Source organism: Ochlerotatus camptorhynchus, unplaced genomic scaffold (genome assembly GCF_037179485.1).
Source record: "Ochlerotatus camptorhynchus isolate MF236.1 unplaced genomic scaffold, CSIRO-AGI_Acam_v1.1 ptg000249l, whole genome shotgun sequence".
Classification (NCBI taxonomy): domain Eukaryota; kingdom Metazoa; phylum Arthropoda; class Insecta; order Diptera; family Culicidae; genus Ochlerotatus; species Ochlerotatus camptorhynchus.
Genome location: NW_027040739.1, coordinates 2,393 through 21,205, shown reverse-complemented (window position 1 = coordinate 21,205; position 18,813 = coordinate 2,393). Strand labels below are relative to the sequence as shown.

The 18,813-nt window shown below is 38.7% G+C and overlaps 1 protein-coding gene across 1 annotated transcript; it reads left to right on the top strand.

The window, feature by feature from the left end:
• Nucleotides 1-16,678: 16,678 nt before the first annotated feature.
• LOC135704849 (abnormal spindle-like microcephaly-associated protein homolog) lies at nucleotides 16,679-17,878 on the top strand. The gene is made up of 2 exons (XM_065226359.1): nucleotides 16,679-17,734; nucleotides 17,807-17,878. Exons 1-2 carry the CDS (start codon nucleotides 16,679-16,681, stop codon nucleotides 17,876-17,878), a joined length of 1,128 nt encoding a protein of 375 aa, XP_065082431.1.
• Nucleotides 17,879-18,813: the final 935 nt, after the last annotated feature.

Genomic DNA, 18,813 nt, shown 5'->3' with positions numbered 1-18,813 from the left:
TAATCCAACACCTTCCGGGCCTTCACAGGGTCAGCTGTCTTCGATTTTCTTCCACTTCCAGCCGCTCGGTCGTCTGGGACTCCTTAAACGATTCTACCACCCGAGCCGAGACACAGTTGTATGGGTGATTCCCACTTGTCTTCCGATCCATCTCATGGTCGCAGTCGGATTTTCCATGACGGCGCGCAAAATTCTCCGGCGATTTTCTTCTTGTTTCGATGACATCTCAATAACCACTGAACCGATTGTTATGAAATTTTGCACATGTAAACATTTCACTCCAAACTAGTTATACCCAAATTTTCATCAATTTTTACCCACGGATAAAAATGGTGCATTTTTTTCGAGTACAAGCCTTACTCGATTTTTTTTGTATAAACGAGAATTGGAGAGAATTGTCGTTCTACAATGTTATAAATAAAATGCTTGCTTGTACATTTTGTTTTTAATCTTTATTTTAAATATTACTAGCCAAATGCTAGTTCATCTCTACTTGCTTATACAGTCGAAAGCGTACACAGAACTCGAAATAAAAAAGATAAAAAAAAATCATTACATTGTTTACAATGTCAGCTTATATCATTCGCTGCAGTATTCGCAGCGGAGGAAGATAGGAAATGCGATTAACATTCAAAGTAATACAGTTTTGGTTTGCGTGTACTGAGAGTGAAACAGGTGAAAATTTTGTCGTATGTTTTCGAGACTTTCTAAGGAATTTCCTCAAAAAAGTAGCAAAAGGAAATTTCAAAATGCCTAAATGTTCATCACAAAAAGTCTCCTTTACAATTCAACATGCACGTTAATTGGACTAATCGCGCTGGTTGCGGCGCCGTGCTTTCAATATTTATTTTTTATGTTATAACTTATAAGTTATCTAATATATCTTCGTCTCCACTGGGACTTCATGCCGGCTCTCAACTTTGTGTTCATTGAGCACTTCCACAGTTTTTAATTGAGAGCTTTCTAAGCATGTGCCATTTTTGCATTAGTATTATTGTGTAACGCGTATGACAAGTACATTCATACTCTATGGATCGAAGTAAGCCATGTTGCAAAAATGATGTGTTTTTGTTGTTCAACATTTTCAATTTCAGTTTTAAAAAGTTTTAATTAAAAGTACTGAAGTGGTTTCAGTTTCAATAGCGACCAAAAATATCCATTAGTACCGTCCCAATTACGTGTTCTTCTAGATAAAATTGATAAATAGCATATTTTTAACGATGGGCCCAATCTTAGATCCATTGGCAACATTAGAGCTATTTCCCCTAGTTATCAAATCCCTCCTATTTTCGTTGTATCAGGTGTCGTTTGTTCCGCGCTTTACAACGCACAGTTAAGTTCATTAGCCTTTTCATTCCTCTATCTAAATTAAGACAATAATTTTAAAACTTACTCAATACGCGTCAATCAACGGTTGCACTACTGCTTAATTGAAAGTTTCAGTACGTTATCAATGGTTTATATTAGAGAGTATTAGTATTAGTATTAGTATAAGAGAGGAGCGAATTCAAAACAAACTGCCTTGGAAACCAATGCCTAGGCTAGATTCGGTGTATAATGAGTCACACCAAGAGTGAAGCCAAGTCTACCTATTGAACTGTCAAACTGGCTACCTATCGAGCAAAGTAAACAAACATTACGATGCTATGAAAGGTGTACGAAAGGTATTGCAATAAAATGTAAAATTTGATCGAAGAAATGATCATAAATACGCAGTGAGCATTAACTTGTCATGGGATACGTTTAGTAATGACCAGTATTGAGAATTTCTACTATTTTTTGTTAAGATAATTTGACAAAATAACTGATATAATGATTTACTGCAGCCGCTATTTTTATTTATGGCTAGAAGTCATTTGAAGTTGATGTAGAAGTCCTCTGTTACCAAGTGAAAAGAAAGGGAATCTTTCGAAAACCGTGATGCGAGTTAAACTGTTTTTCTCTTGGCGTGACTCATTATACACCGACTCTAGCCTAGGCAATTTCTAGCGACACTGCCAATGCGATTAAGATAGGCATGATTGGTTCTGGCTTTGACAGTTCGTATGGCTCAAAACCAGTCAAACCACTCCTCTCTTATACTAGACCCTCTCTAGTGTATATAAGCGTCGGTAATGTATTGGAGCGGGGCTTATCGTGTGTGAAAATAGCTTCGGGATGCTTGCGTTCTTGAAATGGGCTATTGGAGCTACGGTAAACCAGTCACTTTTCAATTCCCTGGTTCGAGCTTCCTGCATTAATAAGAAATGATTGCAGGCAGATTTTATCCATAATTCCACTTTCAGACACTCAGTGGGAGTTACAGTATAAACACACACACAAGAACAATCATACTCCATGTCCAGGGAAGTCGAGAAATTTTACAATCCTTAATATTCCCAGACCATATCGGGAATCGCACCCAGCCGCCTCCATGGTCTTGCTATATAGTTGCACCTTAACGCATTTTCGAAAAATTCAAATACAGTTTTTTTTTTCGATGCATCATTTCAGATTGCAAAAAGCTCGCGTCATTTTGTTTTAAATAGCAAAAATAATAGAATGACGCGAGCTTTTTGAAATCTGAAATAATGCGGCAAAAAAAACTGCATTTGGATTTTTCGAAAATACATCAAAATAAATTGAACCTTAACCGACTGAGCTAAGAGAGGTCCCAATATATATTCTGTAAAAATTCCATGCACATTGTAGTTGCTCCCTTACTGAACAAATCTAGTGGAATTGTACAGATAACCATATATATGGATCTTAGGATTAGATTTGTGCAAGTTCACTAAATCATTCTATTTATAGAAGTGCCGGCGCTTGTTCACAAATCAAATACAAAAAAATCAAAATGATTCACATTCCTATTGGAACTTGGTTACGATTTATTGAAACGTACGCTGTTTTGACGTAGGATTACGTCTTTCGGCAACATATTGGGGGTGCAATTTCAAAAAACCAAAATCGACCGCTTTACGAAAAGTGGTCAGCATTTGACCACTTATAACTCTTTCAATAGCGGATGGATAATAATTCTAAGCAAGCCAATCGATTGTAATGTCATCTATGAATCTGCTAAAAATGATCACTTTATCAATTTGCACAATTGAAAATTGCACATGTGCAACTGTTGCTATAATAATGAAAATAATCACCGGTTAACTGAGAAAAGTACTTTCCCTAACACAGGTTTCAAAATCGAATTCACTCCGGTCTCACCGAACGGTGTTTATTCAATGACCGCGTGTGGTGAGTGGTGGTGTCCAATGGTCATCATCAGCAGTAGCAGCAGCAGTGCTTTCTTCACGAGGCATTGTAGATTGTTCAACAGTACACGAAGAAAGGCTGCCCGCAAGCGTGAGCTGCAGCCCACTGAGCGATCCATTCTCCGAAGAAGGAGGAAGAATATTGACACCGAGCACTGAACATGCCTATCTTTATGCCTTTTAATGCAAATTTTAAGTCCCTACTATTAAGAGAATTATGCCAAAAAAATCTTGCCGAATTCACTTAATAGAAGGGGCTTAAAATTTGCATCAAAAAGCATAAACGTACGTACCGTCCAGTATGCTCAGTTTCTGTGATTGATGTGCTTTTCCTAATACATATTTCATTTCCGCACCGCTATCATCTTCAAGAACATCGAGGAAAAAAATCCACTACATTGTTCTAAACTGGCTTCCAAGCTTCCAACCCATCGGTTCTTTTCAAGACCCCAAATGACTGATAACTAAAGAGTTCAAGTAAGAGCTTGTAGCCACGAAATATCGTCCAGGACACCGACAGAGCACCTCAAAAAAAGAACTCTCAAATTGCTTCTGAAGTTAAGAAATAAATTTAATATTTACTATACCTTTTCTGTGACATCAAAACTACCTTTCGTAATCCTACGTCAATTCTACGGTCGTGTCTTGTATAAAACCTCTTACTTTTTTTGACGACAATCGAATGGCCAGGATAACACCCATCAACACATGGGCAGTGACCAACGGTTTTACTTCCCTTTCGAAGGAAGACGAGACCAGAGATTTCTCACCTCAGAAAAATCCCAATGACGTCAACTGGAATTGAACCCAGAATCACTGGGGTGAGAACGCAGTAACGCTTACCGCTACACCGCCGTTTAATCGCAATGACCGGGTGAATTTTAGGATTATTTGGTTTTATACTGTTACACATTTTCTTACTTTACAACGGTTGTTGGGATTATATCATATTTATAACACACCTTGTTACAAAAAAAAACCCATTAGTGCAAAAAATAAAATGGGTATGAACTGGACTTTTCAACACAGTTTTTGATTGTCATTGAAATATTTAAAAAATCATCTCCTCCCAGAGCCTCTACCCCTTTAACATGATATATAAATACAAAAAGCGTCTATTTTGCTGCCACTGGGAAGCCAGAGCGTCGAACAATCATGGTTAGTGGGTACCTTTACCATCTACTCAACTGTCGAAGAAGGAGAAGATTTATGTTTTCTGATACCGTGCATGAACTCGTATATCAGAAGTTAAGTTTTCATTATTAGGGAGGCTTTCAGCCTGAGGCTGGTTCGCCTCCGGCGCGCGTGTATCATTGGTTCACGATATTATTGCGCAATCGTTCTTAGATAGATAACAAAGTTAAAATCTAGCTTTTAATTCAGAAGTGACAATTTCAATTTTTTAATGCTAGTTCTGCATTTTGACAGTATCAACATTCGAGATCCAATTATGAACCCACCAAGCTCAAACTATACGTTGCCTGCAGTTTTTGCATTTTGTTCGCTCTGGTTTAATCCCCAATTATTTCATAAATTCGCTGACGTATTCGGGCTGCCAAGATATGTAATACTTCCAACTTTCTCCACTTACTTTCCCAGATACAGAAGTTCCGAATTTGAAGCCGAAAATCAACCGTACCCAACTCTCCCTATCGATTCGCGAAGACCTGTTTGCATCACGAGTCATAGAGGGACAGGGATGCTTTCCACCCAGTATCAACACGATTCCGGTTGGCGAGAGGCAGGAACGGTGAAGAATGCAAAGGTGCAACGTCGATAAACATATTTTTGCAACAATTACTCAAGATTGAAAACAAGACATGAATGAACCAACAGGACTGAAGGGAAAAAAAAACCTTCGAGTGGAAAGCAAGACGAAGAAGTACGATAATTTAATTCAATTAAATTATAGCGAAACGATCGCACGGACAAACTCACTCGGAAAGAAGTGGATCCGAGAGCGAGGATGGTGATTTTTTTTTCTCAATCTGCATGCATCCACTTATGTCGAGATGGCGTTGGCAATATGCAAAAAGGAAGTCGAGCCGAGATATCGAGATGCGGTGGTCTATATTGAATGAACTTTGGGGGCGGTCGTTGCCGATTGGTGCCATTACGGGAACGATACCCCGGTGGCAAAGGTAGCAAATCAGTGTCGGAGATAGTGAAGCTTCTTCAGGTGTGGTATTCTTGGAGTTTTTGCTTCGTTCAGTTTGGGAGCTTCATTCACAAGTTTTCCCTTTGAATACTTTGTAGTGAGATGCAGTAGATTTCTGACTAGCTTTTTTCACAGATTAAGAGTATAATGTGTTCAAAGATCATTCGGAATGTCTTTGACATGTTTTTTTTTTTAGAATGCAAAAAGAAAATTCTTCTCCGGAAGACATACGACATTTGCGGGTATCAATTTGCATGTCGATTTAAATTTCAAATCACCTACGAAAAGAACACAACCACCGCCAGCCGCATTCCTCTTCAGCTTGAAGGCAAATCTTCAGCTGAATTCCAAACTTCCCACTCCCAGTGACATGGAAAACGTCGGCGACACCCCCCACAGAAAGCCAATAAATCTTGATCTACTTATCGGCTTCCACGCCAATTGACACCCGACGGAGGACGAAAGAAGTGCGATGATTGTCAGTCACACAACATTGGCGCACTTGTCGCTTTGTCTTCTCTTGAGGCTGAGGAAATTTGGAACAACGATGCGATGACGACGTTGAAGAGTCCCTTGGGAACTTTTTTTTTCTTTCAACTGAGTCGACCGACCACCCGCCCGCCATATACGAGGCCTATCAAGGAGATTCGTCGATAGTAAGTAAGTCAGATGTTGTATGGCTGTCGCACGATGTAGCTGCCGGCGGCGATGGCGATGGGAAATGATTTATGCTTCGTTTGCTTAGAGCAAGTTTTAGCACTTGTGCGAGTCCCCTCAGTGGTTTGGCGGGTGATCCAGGAGCCGTGGGTGGGAGGAGTTTTTTAAGGATGTATACTGATAAGAAAATCTGCCAAAAAATGTTTCATTCAATATTGCGTTGACGTTATCTGGTGGTGAAACTTAAATATCTGGCTTGTAGTGCGTCAGAGAAAAGATTCTTATAAAATGGAGGTGGGAGGATCAGATACCGAATCTATAAAATTGCTTGTATATATCCAACTGTATTGCCCCCCGTCTCAGTCCTGCCATCAGCAGGCTTCGTTCGTCATAGTCGTTCCGGACCTGGTTGGTCAGTTATCGTATCTGTGAGTTCCAGGGAGAACAATCGTTAGATTCCTTGCCTTAAGCAGGACGTCGTGATCTTCTACCAAAACGCCTGTGGAATGAATTTTGATGTTGAAGAGTACCGTCTAGCTGTATCGGATCGTTGCTATAATGTAATTGTCCTGTGCGAAACGTGGCTCGATTCTCGAACGCTTTCCAGTAAAGTCTTCGAACCTGACAACGAGATCTTTCGTTGCTATCGAAATCCTAACAACAGCCGTAAATCTACTGGTGGAGGTGTCATTTTAGCTGTCCGTAGAGGGTTGGAGGCAAGTGCCATCGAGAACGATTCATGGAACAATGTGAAGTATGTTCACTGTCACAGCTCACTGTCGGTCAGCTTTTGCAGTTATCGAAAGCAGGGCTGTAAATTCTCAAAATCAATTGTACATTTTTGATGAAAATAAGAAAAGCAGCTATCCGCTATCAGAGAGGACCTCCTTCGGATGAGTGATATCAGTTGCTTAGTCATTTGACGAAGGCATGGATCATTCTCATTTGAGAAACGCCTAATATCATTCAATTGAGTGTAACCTACACATAAACGGAGCTCTGGTCGACATACCGGCGAAATTTGCCTTACATTGATCCAACATCGGGTCGACTTGTCTGTTCGAGACCATTTTTTTGGGTTTCTTCCATACTCCACTGTCGTAAATCAATTGACAGTGACGATGAGGTTCTAATGATGGGCATGTGAGAATTCGTTTTCACAAAATTGATTGATTGATTGGTTCATCTTCAATCGAATGATATGAAAATTAACAGCACTGATCGAAAGTGCCAATCCAGTTGATGAGATATTCATTTTGAGTGACTTCTGCCAGGCATTTCGTGGAGTCCATCTAATAGCGGATTTCTATATACAGATCCTGATAGCTCTACATTTCACGCTCCATAGTACAGCAACGGTTTCTCAAATTCGCTATGTAGTTAACGAAAACAATCGCAGTTTGGACCTCTGCTTCGTGGTTATCCTGCTGCGGTATGTTATGACTTCTGTAAACCTGACCACCGTAGCATCATAGATGTATTGTCTGGCATGGGTCAGAGAATGACGTTGAGGCTTCAGTGCAAACCTTTGGACATGTCCTGGCATATCAAGCTGAACAATGAATTACGTTCCAAGTAACATTGATCGATTCTCTTAACCGATTTTCCCTTTCGTTAATAATTTAGATACAGAACCGTTTCTTGGCGTGTTTGTCATATTAAAAGCTAGATAATAGCTTCTTTCATCGATCTGTGTGCTGGAAATAGCTGGGAATGTCTTAATATGGCCATGAGGATGCAAAGAGAAAGTCGACGAAGAGAATCTGTCAATTTTACTTATTTGATATGTCATTGACAGACGCTTCCCGAAATAAATCACCACAAAGTTTCTCACCCTCCCTGGCAGACGAGAGAGCTACGTAGGTTGAAGTCAATCAAGCGAGCGGCATTGAGAAGATTTCTCGCGCAACACGAGAATAAGGGCCTATCATTGTTGATCGATTCTCTTCATCTATTTTCTCTTTCGCAAATAACCCGACTGCAAATGATTATCCCATTCAGTGTGTTGTTTCAGGCGCAAGCTAACATCATCTTTTGTCGAACTGTGCTGCGAGCTTAGCGAGAAATTCGTTTATGTTGCCGTGGTAACCCACAGAGAAAGTCGAGGAAGAGAATCGATCAACGAGGATAGACCCTTTTCAAATGTTTCGCGAGATTTACGAAGTATCTCACGCTTCCTCTGAACCTTCATTATGTGAAGCTAAATCTCATGTACCAATGTGTCAGCCGTGAATGCTTTTCACGGCTCCAACGAGGCATCCAGCGCAAACTTAAGTTACACCCGAAATCCGTTTGGAACTACGTGAACGAGCAACGCAGGGAGTCCCATCGTCTTTGGAATTCAACGGTGAAGTTGCTGCCACCGCTCAGGATCAAGGAATCAAAAATATCTCCAAAAGACAAAATGACAAGCGATAAGGCATCTAAGTAGACAAACAAAAACATGTGACTTAAAGTGAACAGTCCTATATATCCTGAGGGACGTAAAATTGCTCCAATGATCCTTGACTGTCTAGAAAGTTTCCTTAGCTTTATTTCCTTTATGTTTTCTCATATTCTACAAGCTTCCATAACTTTTAAGTTCCTTATATTTTCTAAGTTCTCTCTATGCTATCAAGATATTAGATCACCCATGACCTCCAAACTTCAGGAATGACCTTGAACCTTTTTTACGATTTTTCTGAGATCTGAAGATCTGAGCGAAACAAAGTTCCCAAAACGTCCAGTAAGTTCTCAAAGCAAAGCTTGCAGTTCTGAAGAGCATACTAAGCTTCCACAATAGTTGCTTTTACTCTTGAACTTCTACAAAGTTTGTTGATCTTCTAAAATTTTAAATCAGTATTTCTATGAAGTTTTACGAAGCTCCTGGAATATCTACGTAGTTCGCTTAAATTCTATGTAGTTCTCATAATTCTTGAAAAGTTAGCTGAATTTCTTCAAATTGCCCTAAGGTTCTTCAAAAATTCCAGAAGTTTTACAAAATTTCCATATGATATTTTAAGACCATTAAATTGTGCATGACACTGGAGCTAAATAAACTTTTACGAAGTTTCATAAAAATAAACAAAATTCCCTTTAATTTCAACGAAGATTCCCTTTTTATAAGGTTTCCAGTTGTAAACAGTTTTCTCGCATTTCTACAAAGCATTCCCAATTTTTTTCGATTTTCTCTGAATTTATTTTCTAAGAAATTCTCCAAATTTAGCATCAACTTCCTGAATTTCAAAGATATCCTCTGAACAACTCTAATGAGAAATAGAAAAATCACTGAACTTCAGCATAGTTCCTTGATTTTCTACAAAATTCGTTAAATGTAGCGGAACCGGTGGTGTAGTGATAAACGTGTTTGCTTCTCGTCGGTGCCACCGGGATTTTCTGAGGCATAAAATCTCTAATCACGCCTTCCTTCAGAGGGAAAGTAAAGCCATGAGTTGATGAGTCGATAGGTGGGGTTCTGGCTCAGACAAACAGGCATACATCTCAGAATCACGTTCATCGCAAATAAGGTTTTGGCATTTGTCATGTGCTGTGCGATGTACACAGAATTGAAGAACAAATCGTTTTGATTACTGTAATATTCTGTCAACGTTTACCAGTTATTGATGTTCAATACATCACCGTGAATATCATTGATTGATACATATTGTTTGCTGTGTACACATTAAAGTGATGACCGGTGGTCGAAATTTCAGTCATTAGTGATGCATTACCACGTTTGAAAACTTGTTTTCAGCAAAATAAAAATCGCACTAAACAAACAAAACAAATCCCTAATAAAAGTCTGACCTTCTGTGAATATCTCCTACGGATCCGTATTTCTGCAAAATTCAGTCAAATCGACATCAATGACTTTCATCTGTTTTGTTTTTATTCAATACAGTTCGTGTGTTGACTGAACGAGGGAAAAGCAACTAGTAAAAAATGCATGAACGAGGGATGCTCCGGTTGTAAATAAATGCTTGTTACGGAGACGAATAAATGAAATAAAACACACCGATGTGCTTTGCCGTCCTGCCATAGCGGAGGCATACGAAATACTGATATATTGTTTATTTGTATTCGTTTGTATAGTAGCTACAGTGGGTAGGGTAGTTGTACATGTAGATGACGTTGCACAAACAGTGGGTGCTAGCGTGCATTCAAAATACGCCTGACGATATTTTTGAAGAATTTCCTTCTAACAATCATGTCTGTTTGTCTGTGGTCCAGGTGTGAGAGCTGCATCCCTCGCGTTGGTAATCAGTACGGAAAACAAGATAGGCAAAAAAACAAATCATGGAAAAAATAGGAATCCTTAAATTTTTTTTAAAGTTCACTCATTTTTCAAAACATGTGATGAACTTGTTCAAATTTTTCAGAACTTCTACAAAATTATCTGAAGTATCATGTTCAACTGAGTTTCACTGAAGTTCTTTGAAGCTTAATAAACTTCTACAAAGTTTGCTGGGTTTTTATAAACTAAGCTGAATTTTCTGAATTGCTGCACTTCTAGAATATTTTCAGAACTGAATGCCTACGAACTTTTCATAAGTTCTACGATGCTTCTTGAAGGTCTATGAAGTCTATGAAATGGGATCCTCATAAAAGTTTTGTTGTAGCTAAGGAAATTTTGTTTAATTGGCAAATCTTCATTAATTAAAACTTTGTTGAAAATCAACGAAATTCTAAAAAGTTCAGATAACCTTGCAGGAGTGAAGTTAATAGAAATTCTATTTAAGAACATTGTCAAGAAAATTACATACGTAATACTTCAAAAAACTTCGCAAAACTTCACAAGTTCAAGAAACTTCTTAGAAGATCTTCCAAATTTGAAGAAGTATAGGAAATTTCATAATAGCTTAGAAAGTATTAAAGACATTCAGCAAACTGTTTTTTAAACTTTAGGGTTTGACTTAAAAACTTACTGGAAGTTTTGGGATCATTGTTTCAAATTTCATAAGCTCACTTTGTAAAAGGTCATAGATGTTTAAATTAAAATAAACGTGTAAAAATAATAATTATGAAACTTGAAATAAGTTGATAGACCTTCATAGAAATTGGATTTTTTTTTCAAGAAGAAAAGATAAAGAAAATAAAGAATGTTCGAGGGAAAATTGAGCAATCTTCTCGCCATTCCGTATTTTATGCTGCTTGTTGAGTAAGGTGCTGCATATAAATAGTAGGGTTTTTGACACCGGTCCACGCCCGTCCATGCCGCCGCACCACCGAATGCAAACGGCGTGACGCCACCGCCGACAAAATTTTGATCGGCACTCAGGCCTAATTATTATTATTATAATATAAAATTCAGAAACTGAGCAGATGACGGAGAGAACAAAGAAGAAGACGGAGCAGAAGCAAAACAATGTAAAATGAAATTGTGCGGAAATGAATGAACAAAGCGAAAAAGAGGCGAAGAATTGGATGAATAAGGTGAAGCTGAAGAAGTATCGGAGAAGGAAAGAAGAAAGAGTGGAAATCAAGGCAAAGAAGACACGGATTGAGATAAAGCGAAGAAAAGGGTGCTGCAAGAAACTTTCGAAGAAAGTGTAAAGAAGAGAGAAAAAATTGAAGAAAATCAAGCAAACCACGGAAGATGCAGTACAAGAGAATACGAGAAGATGATGATGAGAATGCAAACGAAGTGAAGAGGAACCGCAATTGGATACAGCGGAGCAAACCAAAACATGGCAGATAGTAAGAAACGGACGAATGCTACGGAGAAAACGAAGGTGATGAAGAAAGAAGATTATGAAAAGATAAAATAAGTACAGGTGAAATTGGCAGAGAAGAAGAATCAAAAACAAGAGATTAAATCCAATTAGCAAGCAGTCGATGAACCAGAAGAAGAAGCAACGAGCAATGGAGATAAAAGCTGAGTGGAATTTTATTTGTATAATAAACACTATCACTTACACCCACACACTATTACACTTAAACCACTGAAGCAGACATGAATGCCTCCGCTGGAAACAAAGTGTATAAAATAAAGTGCAACCACAACACTGAAATGAGATCCTGAAACAAAATCATATCAACATGTGTTAATAATAACAGAAATTAATATAATTATGTTATAATTTAAGTATTTCTCTCTTGTTAGGATACAACCTCGCAATTTATTTCCCTCTCCAAAAAATTTAACAGAGTTGTAACTTTTCCGGATATACATGGAGTTTTCTGAAATCTTGACTACTTGTGGGCCAAGTATCCAAGAATAATCGATATAATTTTGCACAGACCGTATGAAGTTTGAGTAATTTTAGTAAAACCCCTCTTTTTGGTATACACTTTATGATACTGCAATTTCTTAAACCAAATGAGCTAAAATTGTGTTCAATTGTATTCAAAGTCTTGGATACTTGATCAACCAGCAGCCAAGATTTCAGAAAATTTCATACAACCGGAAAAAGTACAGCTCATTGAAGTGTTTTAGAGAGAAAAAAATTAGCGAGATACTTTTTTTTCCGGTAAGTGTCGTGTTGTAAAAATTGAGCTCTCACTGTAATGGAGTTAGTATGGCTGAACCCATTACCACCCCTATCTATTTAAAAACCTTGCCAATCTCTTGATTTTGGCTCATATTTATCTTGAGCACAAATTTATCTCACACTGTAACATGAAAGTACCCATTAATGACTACAATTTCAGTCATTTTGGGGAAAGTGGGTGGAATATAATTTTTTACCATTCAATGAGTAACTGTTACCCAATAATGGACAAAAGAGGGCTCTATATGTTTTCCCATTTATGTAATATACTAAAACTTCAATTAAACTTACATTAGCGACAAACCTTAACGTGGGGTGACCCCAAACTTTTGATCGATGACTAGAATAACTATTTTATTGATTTAAAGCATATTCTAAAAGTTTAAACCAAACTTTCAGCAGCACCGGTGGTGTAATGGTAAGCGTGATTACCTCTCACCCCAGCAGGCCTGGGTTCAATCCTCCCTGGCGTCGGTAGCATTGGTGCTCAGCACGGAAAACAAGATCAACGGAAAACAAATCAAGGAAAAAAAAACAAACTTTCACAATCTCGATGGGTATAGAATAAGGGTTCTACTACCACTTTCATTTCAAAATTTGGCTGACCCTATTCTGAGAATATACGTTATGAATATTCAGAGTGAATTTTAGAAAATGTTGTAACTTTAAGAAAAGTTTTAGTGTACAGAAACTGTAAAATATATTGAAACAGTTACCGACCAATTAAATTTCAATCAATAGCTCAATGAAAATCAGTCGTAAAATGGCAGAGATAGGATTTTTGATCTAATTTCCGTCCTACTAAGGGTCTGTTCATAAACTACGTAGATAGTTTAGGGTGGGGGGGGGGTTGGCAATTATGCACGGTCCATACAAATTTAAAAAAAAATTTATGGAAAATTGTCTCCGCAGGGGGGGGTCAAGAATTCAAAAAAAAACTGTCTACGTAGTTAATGAACAGCCCCTAAGCACAACCCGCGATTTACCTCTCTTTTTTAAGCGGGTTTGAGATATTGTTTAAAATCTAATTCTACTTCTTGATTCTAAATTCGACGAGTTTCAATTCCGTCCTACCCAAGTAACAATTTAAGCTGAACAGTAAGAACTGAAGCTGATTATTGGTTGATTTAAGGTGAACAAAGCTGATTAACAGCAGGCTGAATATATAGTTGATTAGTAGTGCGTGAAGCTAATTGTATCTCCATAATTCAACCTCAATAAGTTAGCTGATCTAAAGATTGAACAAGCCTTATTTTAGTTTAACACTACACCACAAATCAGCAATGCACTACAAATATGTTGATAGCCTGATTTGTTAAATGTAGTCAGTGTCACTCGTTGCATTGCCGGCATTTTAGTTCTTCTAAATTCACTGCCTACCTTTCTAATCCCAAGCAGCGGCAGCAGCAGGAGGAGCTTTTTAGGAATAGCTCCAGGTATAAGTGGGCTGTGACGAAGTCGGAAGCTTTAACATTTGTATTATGGCACTAAAACAGCTTCCACATGATCGAAACGCACTTGTGTCTTCATTGTGTTGATTACACTTGAAAATGAGAAGAATGTTTTACTGTCACCAGTTGTTGTTTACAATTATGCATTGCTGTGTAATACCGTAATACTCTTCCGGTTGCTATTATTCAACTTAAATTTGACGCGTTTCAAGTTAATTATCATACCTTTTGCCACACATATGCTTAAGTGGTTACGTAGGTATGATTAATGCCTGTGAATCAGCGACTGCCAGTTTGAATCCCGAAATGCAAAGGTAATTTTTAGACTTATAGTAACAATATAAATATATAAATCCAATTAGTTAGTCAGCACCTTGTTGCAGTCCCATAAAATGTATAAGATATGAAGCGGTCTCCATTATTTTTTTATCTAAATAAAACTAGAAGGCTAAACAAGGGTTGGAAAAGACTGTTGTTTAATGCCTTTTATACTTATAATTTATACAACTGTTAAGCTGATTAAAATCACCGTGGTAATATGTACAACAATTATTCAAACTAAGGCTGAATTAAAATCGATTGAACACAACTTGTTAAGCATTAAATTGTTACCTGGGTAGCGCATTAAAACGCCATCCTACGGATAAACGTAGAAAAAGGGGATTCGCTAGGAACGCTTGAGAAAAATTAACCTAAATATTGATACAATGCGCTAGAATAGGATTTATGTTGTAGCTAATGAACTAACGCATCGGAACAAACCTATTGTTGATTTTTACATGGTGAAATCATTGATATTATTGATCTTTTCCGATCGATAGAACGGAAATGGGCAATTACGACGAAGTAGCGCACTACCCTATGAGCAAAAAAACATTTACATGTTTTTTAAAGGGTGAACCCAAACTTATGATCAAGAAAGTACTTCCAAGTTAGAGTGCAGACCTTTGACAATGTTTTAATGTGCATGACAGTCAAATAATAATACTCGTGTCAATTAATTTACACACAACGTACAAATTGGGTCCTATCCATGCGCCATCAGTGCATTTGTAAGTATTGTTGTTGTATCATATCTTTCAATCTTAGAATTCAAGAAAAAAAACTGTTTTCAATCAGAAGTAATCTTAAGTCATAAAATTTACAGATGGTTCAATAAATTGTCATCTAAAATTTAGTTTTTTTAAGAAATATATACGAGAGCTTTTTTTTAATCATGAACTTGCTATCCTCATGAGAGGTTCAATTAATTGTGTATTCATTTGAGTAAATTTTACCATCTCTATTGAAATATTTGATGAAAATATCAATCAAATTAATAATCTGATAATGTGCTAATTATGAGTCAATACCTGATCGTTGGACGGACCGGACTTCTAAACCAATTTCACAGCATAGTTTGCTTTACAAATCTGGCTAATGGCGGTCCTCAAGAAGCTGCATGAAGATCCGTTAAAACCCTGAACTCCAACATTGTCGAGCATTCTGCAGCAACATTTTAGCAAAGCCAGCGACCAAGAGTCAATTTGCCTCTTGCTGGGGTACATATTACCTCAATAGCTCTTATATTATATTGAATTACCTACTGTAATTGCATCATTGGCGTTGACGAAAGGCTATGAAATAGAATCCTTTAAAAACCATTCATTTCGAGCTCGCTTTTCTAACTTTCCACTCAATTTTAAACAATTATAAAAAGGGGACTTGTCAGCACAGTTGTTGGCATCTTGTCAAGAAAGTAAACAAAACACGGCCACGGCGGAAAGTGTTAATTAATGTTACATTTGAGGTTACAAAATCGGTTTTTTATTGTTGTCAGCCGGGATTGTTTAGCTGCAATTTATTGGAATAAGGAAAAAAGAAATAATTTCCCCCTTTATTCCACGCTGGAAAGGCACCCTTTCACATTGTCTGACAGTCACCGATGCAATTTGAACCGGGACGAAGAGAAAAGGGCGCACTTTGCTGCCTGTCAATAAATTTTTCGGTGAAAACGAGGTAAATTGAGAATGAATTTGTTACAAGATCAACAGAATGCCATGACGGAGGACAAAGCACCTTCTCTAAAAGGCCTAAAACATGTTGCACTTCGATTGGGTTATTTGAATGGAGTAGGAGTGTTGACTTCTTTTTTTTCCTTTGGCCCAGGAAAACATGTGTCAAGTCATAAACAAATGTGTCGCACACTTTATTAAATTGTTATGTCGCCAAGCTCTGCACGGGAGTAGGGGATAGCTAGAATAAAAGAGTCATTCATTTAATGAAATAATGCAACGCCACATGTAAGGTGTCACATATCCATTAGGTTTGAGCAATGATTTTTTGTAGTGTTGAAGAAGCTTTTCGTTGGTTCATTTTCCTGGTAAATGAACCACAAAAAATGTTCAATCGAGTTTAAATTAATAAGATGCAATAATAATACAGTATTCGTACGCTTATGGTAACAATCCCGAATATTTAGTGTTGCCAAAATCGAACGGTTATATTTTAAAAGTTAATTTATGATTTGATGCTTTAGACGTTATTAATAATTAGTCTTTTATTAAAAATTGTATTCATAAGGAGCAAAACTACATTACATTCAAAATCCACCAGAATCGAACCACGTGCGCAATAATTAATAATCGCAATCAAAGGAACCATCTCACGGCCCACTGTCAAGTTACATTCCAGCTCCGCTCACACCACGTCATGAACTACCTCCTGCACCGTCAGTGTACTCCGGGAAAGGTTATCCCCGTTCCGGAAGAGCTGAAGGAACTTATGTTGGAAATCAGTCGCGAGGTGCTGCGCGCTCAACCAAAAAATGTACTCAATTTTATCGCCGATTACATGGAAGCAAAGCTGATCCGTAGAGAGAATCAGGTGGTGGCGAACAAGGTGGTGGACACGGTACTGGACACCAGCTTGGACATAATCACCATGTTGGACGAGATTGGCATGGACGAGGCAAAGGCGGAACGAGCGGTGCAGATGATCCGGGATGCTTTCCAAAAGCATTTCCGTGTGCGGATGTCGGACGAAAATTTGCGGGATGCTTTTCGGGAGGCTGAAGTTCTGAAACGATTAGTGGATGAATGTGGATTTACGGAGAGTGAAGCTTTGCGCGCTGGGAAGATAATTGAAAGGGCATATAAGACGTATTTCTTGAGAAACGTTTACAAGGAATATCATGGACCGGCAGTTACGAGCGATTGGCAGGATGCAGCGAAGCATACTTTGGAAATCTATGCGGAAAGTGGAGCGACGAAAGAAGAGATGGAACGGGCTGCGGTCAGAATACAAGCAGCATATCGAGGATACTATACTAGAAGGCGGCAAGAATTGGACCGAAAAGCAGCTATCATTCAGGAAGCGTACAGGAAGCATCAGGACAAGCAAATTGCAACTGGAGTTTTGAATCAAATAATCGATGACGTAATTGAACCGAAGTTTTCTGCACGGGAAGAGGTAATGCGAATTGTTGATATGGTTTTGAGAGAAGACGCAGAGTCAGAACATTGCGACCAAACTCAAATGAATAAAGCAGCCATTAGGATTCAATCTGCATTCCGTGGGCGGAAAACTCGAGAGAAGCTTCAGGAGTCAAACGTAGGAGGGTTCGAGCAGCAAGTAGTCGAAGACCCACCAGCGGGGGTCAGTTCAACGGATAACCTTGAAAAGTCTGCTACCTTGGCACAATCACTGGCTCGGGGTCATCTGACTCGTCAGAAGATCCAAAAGGAGAAAGCCGCCATCAAGATGCAGGTAGGTTCGGGGGAAAAATTCCTCGACCCTACACAACTATTCCGACAGGCCCTTATGATGATTTCATTTCAGAGTCTAGCTAGAGGCCACCTCGTACGAAAGAAGCTGTCGCAGAATCAACCCGACAGGCAACATACGGCCTAATAAGGGCACGCAACTAAGGTCGTGGAAACTAACATTCAAATTTTTAATAAAATTACTTTTCCCAGAACACATTACCTGTTGGCGAAGATTCTCACGGTTCAGAAGCTTGTTTCGGAGGTAGTTTTGACGCTGCTCGTTGCGAACCGGCCAGCGCTGCGATAACATTTAATGTCCGAACTAGAGGACGACTCATGCCACCACACCGAAACATTTATGGACATATTTTAGAAAGATGACTACTTCATTTCTGTACAAACGAGCGTTGCAACCTTTCCCGCAAACACCTTAGCTGCTCACGGAATCATGGTGGCCGTGGCAGTGCAACCAGCTTAAGACCAACAAACAGTCAAGCAATTGTCCTCATCGTTGGCAGCACTCCGTAATCCTGTCAGTGTGAGAAAGAAATGGCCATAAATAATTTAATTACCATTTGCTGCTCATCCCCCGGTTGTTCGGCTTTGCCAGAGCGCGGCAATTTTACGACCTTTTCTTAACTGGGCCATAAAGTCTGTGTTCGCGCTTGTCGCCTTTTGGTGTCTTGCTTAATTATTTTCCACCATCGCTCATGTGCTCTGCGATGGTGGCGGGCGGTGCCACTCTTCATCTCTGAATCGGCAAACGAACTGCAGCGTGATATACCGGGCCCCTAGGAGTAAGGTGTAACAACCGGTGTCGCTCAAGGTGAGTCCATTTGCGTTTGTCCTCTGACGGTTCCACGTTGGATGGATTGTTTGGGTCATCCAGGTCTAATAGAGCGAAGATAGGCAAGGTGCTGGTTTTATTATGAATTCAAGATAAATTCTAAGGAATTTTCCAAATTTTCCTCTGTCACTCGTCGAGTTTTGATAAGACACAATCTCACTAAAAATGTGTACTGAAATCTGTAAACATCCAAAGCAACAACGCAGTGCGTCAAATTCTGTTAATTTATTGAA

Excerpts from the sequence above, each read along its gene's own strand:
- LOC135704849 (XM_065226359.1), top strand. The coding sequence starts at position 16,679 with ATGAACTACCTCCTGCACCGTCAGTGTACTCCGGGAAAGGTTATCCCC. Across the intron at positions 17,735-17,806 it reads AAGCCGCCATCAAGATGCAG|AGTCTAGCTAGAGGCCACCT; the intron begins GTAGGTTCGGGG and ends ATTTCATTTCAG.